The sequence below is a fragment of the Limanda limanda genome, chromosome 7 (genome assembly GCF_963576545.1).
Source record: "Limanda limanda chromosome 7, fLimLim1.1, whole genome shotgun sequence".
NCBI classification, from domain to species: Eukaryota; Metazoa; Chordata; class Actinopteri; order Pleuronectiformes; family Pleuronectidae; genus Limanda; species Limanda limanda.
In genome coordinates this window covers 7514723-7525266 of record NC_083642.1, presented here as the reverse complement: position 1 = coordinate 7525266, position 10544 = coordinate 7514723, and the positions used below count along the sequence as shown (strand labels likewise).

The window sequence follows — 10544 nt, the reverse complement described above, 5'->3', positions numbered from 1 at the left end:
CGTTGTCCTGATCGCCAACATCACTTACGCTGGTGCAGCTGCTGCAGAGCGCTGATTGCTCTTTATTCAAAGCTACTTAATTTAGAAAATGTTGAGATTTCAAATGGCAGTAAATTTGACACAGCACTTCGATGCACATGGCAAGCGTGAGGCTGATCAGATGAATGGTTCTAGAGACACAGAGATTTCTGGAATTGGTGGTACAGAGATGTGGCTCATCAACTATCAGACAGTAAATGATGCTTGAATATCTTTAGTTCTTTGTTACTTTCCCTTTTTTACCTGTATTACTCGATGCCATCATTTGACAAGACTTGTTCTCCATTGTAAGTGCAAACAGATCATTTAAGGTGGTACACTATAGTTTTTAAATCAAACTGTGGTGGGACTTGGACTCATTTATGTCTTGTAGGAGCTTTATGGTACAAAGTTAGAAGATGTATCAGGTTTATACCTTAACAACTTGTTGATATTACGTTTTATTTGTTGATTTTGGGTTTTTCATTATATTTGTTGAAAGTAAAAATATACACAATCTTGTGTCTGCGCCATCATTATGTCTGCATTATTTCTGGGGGAATTTCTGTTTGTCAGTCCCGTTCTTGTGAACACTATCTCAAAAGGGAATATTGAGGGAACTCATTTTCATATCTGGAACAAATATTCACCGGTATTCAAGGAGGAACTAATTTTCTTTTGCCACGTGAACGTAATACCTCAGGACACCTTCAGGTCATTAGGGTTGGGGGATGTGCTACAATATTCTAATCAGCTACTGTCTGCCCAAAAGTGTATCTTGTGTGTGGCAGCTGATGACTTTTTGCCTCTGTGTGTAATGTGCTCCTCAGACTCCGTATTCCCAGCAACAGTCCACTGAGAAGAGTGTTGCCCACTCCACAGAGCACCAGACCTCTTCTCAGACCTCTCTCATCTCTGTGGAGGCAACAGTCGGGTCGACCTTCAGTGCTCCAGCTAGGACGGAGCCTCAGGTCAGAAACTCTGGAACACACAACTTGCCATTCAGACCTGTGACGCAACTGACGCAGCATCACGTCCGACCGAGACTGAAGAACAATTCAGAGGAAGGAAAGTGGGGAAATGGGAAAGTGTCGGTCACACCATTCAAAGACCTTTTTAAGACTTTAGACACCACTGCTTTCAACCTCGGGCATTAACATTGGACTTACTTTTGTTTTATCTCCCTAACATATTTCAAAGTCTAAATCTTTTATTCTTTTAGCATCAATTTTGAAACAGTGAAACTGAATGTAGTTATTATCTGAGGCAAAGCCCAGGCTTCTGATCTCTATAACCTGTATGTGTTTACATATTATTTGGATTTTTGAAAATGTGAAAAGTGTGAAAATCTTACCTGTTTACTTATCATACATATGTTTGCCAAAGGTTTTGAGTAAATCATGTCACTGTTTCCAAACAATATTGCTGCTACGTTCGTACTTATTGCCAGTTTATTAGGTACATTTACTTTTTAAAATACAAACGCCCTGATAAGCTGGTAAATGTGAGTGTGTAATGCATTTGTTTACATTCTCCCTTAATCTGTGGTCAGTCCTGGTCACCTTGTTTATAAGGGGTACACATATTTCAATCTTGTGTTGAATTTCAAACTTACAAGCTTCTTATGCATAAGTTGTTCAAAACTATACAACTGAAATTTTTTATTCTACAATGGAATGCCATATATAAACTGTTGTGCCACAAATCTTATTTTTGTTCAGAGTAGATAAAATATTGGAAGATAAGATACTAAAGACTTAATTAGATCAATTATATTTGAAGCTTCTGATTTAAAACAGTCATATTTAGACAGGAAAGATGCTGGTTTATTAGGCCAAACTAAATAAAAAGTTTGTTTTTTATCATTGTTGTAAAGTATGTAAATTACAACTTGAATAATGAGTATCATTCATCAATACTCTACCACAAACTTTCTACACTGTGCATATATGTAAGATATATGTATGATGCATGCTTATTAAAATGATATCTTAACAGGAATATGATGTAAGAGGTCAACTTGTGAGGGAGGATGGGTCATATCATGAGGTCAGCGCCAACATTACAGATGCTGTCCGGTGTTTGATCACATGTCGAACGTACATGAAGTTGAAATACACCTCGAGCTCAGCATCACAGTTTTCGTTTTTTGCACATTGCTTTTCAAAGGGAACCTGTAGAAAAAAGATTGCTGCTTATTTGAAAATACAGGGCAAGAAGCAGATAGTTGCACTACATGTTTTACTTTGGTGCCATTAAATGATATCAAAACATGCAAATGAAAAAATTTGAGTTAAACATAAACAGTACAAAAAAGGTTTAGAAAACTTGATGTATAACAGGTTTATTTAATGTATCGAAATGATGAAGTATAAAGTGTTACTATCGCTCTACACAGATATGTTGAGGTTCCTGTCTCCTCAGCAGAAGCTTGTGTGAAGTTTTAAGTCACTTGATCTATATACACCATGATTTTTTCAAAAAGTCCAAGTCACATTTAGCTTTTATTGATAGAATTTTTTTCCACCACAGTCATTCATAATTGTTTTCCCATTATATTTCAGCATTTCCTCTCCGGTTTGTTTATCTGCGAATCGAAAATATGCTTAAAATGGGGAAGATCTTGTGGGACATCCATTTCATCTTAGTTTGGAACCTGTTAAGAGAGCGTCTGTAAGGATACAACTCTGTGTGACGGCCTGCAGCCATCTGCAGTGCACATACCTCAACACTAGCCGACCTGCTGCTGTCCACGTTCAGGACGGCACTCGCACTCTCAATGTCGACTTGGGAAAAGTTGAATTTGATGGTGATGGGTGAAAAAGTGTCTTTCAGACATTTCTATGAGAAAGGAAGAGAAGTCATCTGTATATTCACAAAGCAGAGATTTTTCATTTAAGAAATTGATTTCAGCATGACCATGAGAAAAGATCAAATAAATGTACAAGATTTTGACGGCTAGTGTTACTGGTATGTGACTTGACAGTCCAGTTTTATCAGTTAAATGTATCATGATGTGACAAAAAAGGTATTGCTACATGGAGAGGTGGGACGGTGAGTATTTGAGCTTGAATAACAACAACAGAAAACAAGTAAACTAAAGCATGCAGCAGATTTCAATACTGATAGCAAACATTTCAGTGTTTTCCTCAGAGGAACATTTCTGTTTGAGAAAAAGTGTTAAAATCCTTAAGCGAATTGTGAAAACACAACTACACACAATTTTGATGCGTTTGTTGCAGAGGACATGTGCTCAAAACATTTCGCTCATTTTTAACTCCGCCCTACACAACATTTTATAGTGTGTCGTGTAGGTCAGAGCTCCTCCATTTTTTTCTGGCCATTGTCTCCCTATAGACAATATTGTGAGGACCCCTCACACATGTCCCTTGGAATAATTAAACCCTGCCTACTTTTCATATTTCTACAAGTTTTGTGAGAACAACTAAAAACATTTCTTAGAAAGACATTCAACATGTATAAGGGTTGTTTCCAACACAGAATAACCATATATCATGATCATTTTAATGAGCGAATTTCCATCAACCCCCCAGGGTCCTCTGATCCCAATTTCAGAACAACTGGTGTTGGTTATGGAAGCAATTTACAGTGTAGCGACATGGATGATATTTATATATAGGTGGTAGGTGCTCTTAAACATATTTGTAGAGTATGAGTGTGAATGAATTGGTCTCCATACAGGCATGTTGACAGGGAGCTGGAAGCAAGTTTCATTAGCCGTCAGGTTGCAGGTGGAAGTAAGACTCCTGGCTTTCTTGTCATTTCCAAAGAAACCTCGGTAGGTTTGTCTCACTGGATCCACATTAAGCATGTATGAGATGTTCAGTCCTGAGCTCATCACGTCTATAAGGACACAAAGCAAGATTAAAGTACCTCATCGATAGGGTGTGCACTATTGGCAGCTCTTAATAAATCTGTTCATTGGCTCCGGTCCTTACCGGCTTTGCTCTTTGTGCTTTCTACCATTTCAAAGCAGACTTGTAAGATCCCCATGGGTAAATCTCCATCTGTTTTGTCCACACAGTTAATCTCCTCAGTGCTTATTTCCTTAGGAAGAAAAGAGAGATGTGCGGTGACGTTGAAGACAGGACGGGACCTGAAAGATATTGATTAAAGATACAACTTTATTCAATTAATTTTAAGAGATAAAAAATGTATCATTAGACTGTGGTGGAAAATTGGTCAACAAACGAGGTCCTGAGACAAGTTGTCTTTGTAAGTTTCTTTGTAAAAGCTCTTTGCAGAAAGGATCACACAGGCAAGGTGGAGGTAGAAAGTGAGAGGAAACGTGTGTGTGGGTTACCTCCTGATCCAAAAATACCCAGGGGGGCAGTGTTTGTGAATGTATTGTTCTGTGACTGGAACATATAGTCTGTAACAGTGCATCCTAAATGTATTAGAGAGGAACTAGTATCATGTATGGTTGGGTGGTTTGGGTGAGTGTTCTTCAAAAAAACACAGTCCAACCACAGACTAAAGCAAAGGCCACTAGAATTCAGATGACCTCAGGATCAACTTCTGCAATACATGAAAAGACTTAGGGCTCACATGCTAGAAAGTGTGTGCACCATAAAGTTTATGTCGAGCTGTGCCCTAGATGGAAATGTCTGTTGTAAGGATAAACTAAGAAGTTTTTAAGTACATTTCCATTACAAGAAGCTTATTTTGTAAAGCGTCTTGCATAGAGTTGAATCATATTTTGGTAGATCATATAGGAGACGGTTGATATTAGTTCCTTCGGTCCTGCTTTATACCAGCTTGGATGTAAACACTGCTTTATTATTGTAGAAATATTGCAACTGCAAAAAAAACTGACCTATACTTTGAAATCAGCTTATGAGACATTTTATAGATGTATTGTGTATATTTGAACAGATTTGATATTTTTTTTCCTTTCATTTATAACATTTAATTAATATGTTATAGGTTACTTATAGTGCTAAGTAGGTTCTCAGGTAAGGTGTTCACTCAAAAACCCTTTTTTATCTGATTCTGATTCAGACTTGGCCATAATCTTTAAGGTTTAAGGTTCAGTTTGTAGTTTTTAGTGACATCTAGTGATGAAATTGCATATTGCAGCTAAATACCCTTCACCCCACTCTCCCCTTTTCAACATGACATAGAACCTCTGGAAACCTTAAGTTGTCATAAAAAATCAACAGTGTTTAGTTTGTCCAGTTTGGGCTACTGTAAAAAAACATGGCGGCCTCTGTAGAGAGGACCCGCTTCCAATGTAAATATAAAGTATTTAAATATAAAGGGCCCATTCTAGGGAAAATAAAACAATGATTCGTACAATTTAGATGAAACACACTAGTGAAACATCACTAGGATTATTTTATATTCACTTTCTGCCAGTAGATCCTTTCACCTAAATCTGACACACTGAACCTTTAACGCACACAGTATCCATACCTCAAGACAACAGCCATGCCCTGGGATCCGATCAAAATATCTGGAAGTCCGTCCTCTCCGAGGTCAATGCGCCCATCAATGGCCTGTCCGAAGAATCTCATCTCAGGTCTTATTCCCTGTCCCATGATTCTCTGGAATAAAAGATTGGAAAATTTAAAGTGTGCACGATTCGCCTATAAATTCTAAGTTACTCATTAGAGAGGTGGTGGAAACAGATGATGCTTGATAGATGGGGCAACATCTACGAAACCACACTGCAGCCACTTTGCTCACTAACAAAAAGGAGCCATAAGGATCATACATGAAATTGGATATCAGGAACAATCTGATAATCTGATTTTAAAGTCACATGCATTGAAACTCATGGATCTGGTGGAATTTCAAGTTGCAGTGCGTAGAATTTAGTGAAATCTATTGGTAAAGTGTCATGTGCTGAATTCCCCTCACCCATCCTCCCCTTCCAAACATGATAGAGAACCTGTGGTAAACTTCAGTGTTCATAAAAACTCAAAGGGTGTTTAGTTTGTCCAGTCATGACTACTACAAGAAACATGGCGGCTAACATAGAGAGGACTGAATATTTATGTTGTGTTTTTTTCGACTACATATGTTGTTGATTAATTATTTTGTGATTTTTCCTATAAATATATTTCATTCTATCTTTTCTATTTCTATTCTATCTAACATTTGAAATAAACTAAAGTAAACTAAACAAAAGTTTAGTTTGTCCTTTAGAAGATGTGAGTTTTTGTTTTATTCAAAAGACAATTTTATTCTGTGTAATGAGGAATAAATACATGTCTGTCAAAGATTTTGACAGACAGTATAGAGATGACAGGAAATTAGGAAGATTCCACAAACGTCCCCATGGTGGATTTGACCTGGTGAAATTGTGGTTCATCTTAATGCTGTATTCACTGGGTTTCCTTGATGCACCACTGGTTGATGTGTGGTTGATGAATCTACCCACAGCATGTCAGTGATGAGCTCACCTGGCTGAAATTGCTGCGTATGCCATTGCGTCTGTCACCAAGGTAGATGTACACAGCCCCTCTGTTATCATCCTCAAGGGGGGCTCCAACAGCAACGTCTCGGAGTTCGTCTCCGTTAAGATCCGCAAGGCTGGAAATGGTGGTGCCAAATCTGCCCATGGATGCTGTCACATTTAGTACAATTTCCAGTTGCATCTGTAGAAGTCAATTCATTATGAAAACAAATGCATCGATTAAAAAAGTGAAGGAAACAAATAACAAGCATCTCTAAGCTTTATCGCTGCCCCCACCTTCTCAGACAGTATGTAGACATAGATCCGGCCTTCTTTCTTCTCATGGGGCTGATAGAACAGGGGAGCTCCCACCAACAGGAAGTCAGTGTTACCATCTGAGTCGATATCTACTGAGCACAGCTCTGCACCAAAGTAGGAGCCAATCTGAAAAAGTGGGGCATACAATTGCAGAGGGTCTAAACATACACTTGCTAATATATTTTTGAAAAACCTACATGTATTTGAGTAGAGTAAGGATAATCATGTATTGTGCTTCCAAGAGCTCTGTCATTTTCTCACACATTGCAATGCTGTCTCAAATGTTAAAGTAAGCCTGCACCTTGCACACATTCTTTTTCGTCATTGAACAGCTACTTTAATGAGAAATGACCCAAAAATGATTGATAAGGCCTCTAAGGGCTGCGTAACAAAAAGACGTTTGTTAACTTGCACTGGCAGATTTAGCAGAATTACCACGTTAAGCAAAATGTTTATGTTATAATGTTTCGATAACTCATATTATAAACAACCTTTTCAAGACAGTGTACCTACCTGGGTACCATTTAGTGATTGGGCTGCGGTCCAATTACCACCATCACGTCTGAAAAGTAAGACCTGTCCTGTGTGCTCAAATCTTGGTGCACCCGCAAAGTATAGAGAAGCATTGTCCCTCTTGCCAACAGAGATGGAGTATCCTGCAACAGTGACCGTCACAACATGAAATGTCACTCACATGAAATGTTCATTTTTAAGAAGCCCAGTGCTTTACAGCTATTTTAACTGTCAGCTACATCGTCATTTACCTTTGCATGTCTCCTGCCAAAATAAACTATTTTAATAAAGGGGCAGGTGATATGGTAATGACTGTTGATGTGACTTTACCCATGTAGGAGTCCTTCTTCATTAGTGGATCTTCAATTTGTGTTTCTTTTCCTTCAAGGATCTCTCTGAGAGAGCCCCCCCAGCTCTTTGAGCCCACTGAACCCAGGATCAACGTATTCTGTCAACAGAGAAATGCATTACTAGTCAGAGCACAGAGAAAAGTGGAGCTACCAGTGGGTGCTATGTCGAATGCTCAGTCTGAACTACTGCTGTCAAACTGGTTGGTCCACTGGGGCACTAGAGAATTGTTGTTTCATCCAGAAAAAACAATGGAAGATTGTAAACAGTGGTCCCTCAACAAGACAGCCGCTTTGTTCAGGAGGGAATTAACTCTACTGTTTGTCTGCACCTGTGTATAAAACCACTGGGATTTTGAATGTGCTCAGATTTTTGTCTGTTTTCACTTTACTCACGTTATAGAAGACAGCACTGAATCCACTCTGAGCCATTTCCTCCTTCAAGTCTTCTCCTCGAGCCACACTGGAGCCTAAATATGGAACAAAATTAGTTCACTAGTATTGGTGTGTATAGGCTATGGTTTGTGTTATAACATTGTTTGATAGAGAGGAAAGAAAAATATCCAATATCACTTTCCATTTTAAAAATCCTTTTTTGAAACTTTTCCAGTATTCCTTTCAGTCCGTTGTAGTTCTCGATTTTAAAGGCATAGTGCTCTGCTGGTTTTGAAGCAATGTCTGTGAATTTTGCTAACGAGGCTTCTTTGACCTGAAATCAGAATGCAGTTGGATATTATGACCCACGTCTTAGTCTGAGGTCGTAAAGAAAAACAGCACAGGCTGAAAGGCTGAGCTCTAACATGATTGTTACACTACCATTTAAAGAGAAAACACTTTAGCGTTGCTGGTCATACATTTCAGTTATTTTCTAAGAAGTGCAATTGTGCATCTCAGTAGGAGTTCCATCCTGTATGTGGAATGCATATCCTGTGAACCAGAATTTTGACATGCAATGCGTTCAATACAATACAATACAAATAGGATAAACAGGTCTAATTCCTCTGATACACAACAGCAGCAGTCAAAACCGCCACCAGATCATTTTGTGACCTGAGGCAAAAATTCATAGCAGTACCATTCACAGAATCACTTCCTTTTTAGGAGTTTGTCCCTAGAGTTAAAGGACAATGTTGGTTTTGTTGCTGCAATGCCTCATAACAAGCTGCACTGCAGCACTTTTGGTTTTACAAATTGTGAACTTGGGTCTGAAGATGGATTGCTTAACAGACCTCTGTAATAGTGGACATGCAATTCATGAAATTATAACTGCAGGCCTTTTTTTAAAGCCTAATACAAATGTCGTAAGTTACCAAGGGACTTGCCGCAGGTTATCAAATTCAGGCAGGATTTTCTTTTTTGGCACAAAGAACACTAGAAGTCTCCTCTATGAGATCTCCATTCTTTCTTCGGGAATAAGTAGCATGAGTCAAAACTAAAGAAATATCCCATATTACCCGAGTTCACCCTATATATATATATATATATATAAACAGTATATAAACCACACACTTGAACAGTAGCTCAGCACTATGAACACAGGACGAGAGAACAAGTGAACTAGTTATATAGATAAGAAAGAGTAATAAAACATATAAAATCACAGCTTACCCCAATGACAAAGCAAATGATCTGTTTCTCATCATATTTTTTAATAATCCCATTGTCTCTGTCACTGTGATCACCATCTGTGAGTATTACCAGAACTTTAATTGCATCAGGAGAGGCACCTGCAGTTTGGTTTTCCAAGATATTTATCCTGAAACAAACAAATAGTAAAGTGTTTTTTTAAATGCTCAGAATAAACAAAACTCCATCTATATATATGAATAAATCAGCAATAATAACTTAAATTAAAAAAAAATCCGTCAGTCAGTTTTTATCTCCATCTTGTTGTGATGACACTCATCTCAATTTGAAGTTGATCCGATGAAAACCCTGGTACAAGTGCATCAAAGAAAAAATGTGGAATATGGCCAAAATGGCCACTAAATGCAAAATAGCAGGCATCCTGTTGTGTTTTTCCAATTGCACCCAGAGACATTTTTGTTTGTCTGGTCATGATACACCTGTGTATCAATTTTTGTGAAGATCGGTCAATGGGAACACCTTCCGGGGGTCTCGGGGGGTCTCGGGGGGCACCGTTGAGCCATTTTGCGACGCCCATTGAAAATTCCTTCAGAATACGTAAATTTTCACCACTTACTAACTTTCTGCAAATTTTGGTAAGAAGTTGAGCATGTTAAAGCCCTCAAAAAGCCAATTCATTTGCCTGAAGAAGAAGAATAATAATCCTTACAATAACAATAGGGACCTCCCTGACCTTTGATCAGTGCTCGGGCCCTAACAAGAAATAATAATCCTTACAATTTCAATAGGGTCTCACCAGACACCTTTGATGTCTGTGCTCGGGCCCTAAAAAGTAAAGTAAAAATACAATGAACATAAAAACAGAATATATATACAACACACATAAGAAAAAAAAAACAATATATAAAATAAAACGATAAACAAGATCAAATATATAAAAAGTAAAGTAAAAATACAATGAACATAAAAACAGAATATATATACAACACACATAAGAAAAAAAACAATATATACAATCAAACGATAAACAAGATCAAATATATAAAAAGTAAAGTAAAAAGTGAAACGCAAAACAGGAGAGCAATGTCAATTTGCAATATGCAATATAATATAATATAATATAATATAATATAATATAATATAATATAATATAATATAATATAATATAATATAATATAATATAATGTACAGTGATATAATACAAAATAGAATGAAATAGCTTGTTTATGTGAATAATAACATTTTAATTTTGTTTTGCTGCAGTTAGGGGACATTACATCACAACCACACACTGTATATAAAGATCCAGCCGCGTCACAGAGGTCAGTGTTCCCCGGGCC

The 10544-nt window shown here is 37.6% G+C and overlaps 1 protein-coding gene across 1 annotated transcript; it reads right to left on the bottom strand.

The window, feature by feature from the left end:
- Nucleotides 1-1967: 1967 nt before the first annotated feature.
- Nucleotides 1968-9390, bottom strand: LOC133004676 (integrin alpha-M-like; the record flags this gene model as incomplete). Its single annotated transcript, XM_061074150.1, has 12 exons — nucleotides 1968-2192; nucleotides 2743-2859; nucleotides 3719-3882; nucleotides 3978-4135; nucleotides 5455-5585; nucleotides 6447-6641; nucleotides 6737-6883; nucleotides 7271-7413; nucleotides 7601-7718; nucleotides 8014-8087; nucleotides 8191-8326; nucleotides 9226-9390. Coding segments are annotated over 12 exons (1680 nt in total), but the record flags the coding sequence as incomplete, so codon positions are not given.
- Nucleotides 9391-10544: the final 1154 nt, after the last annotated feature.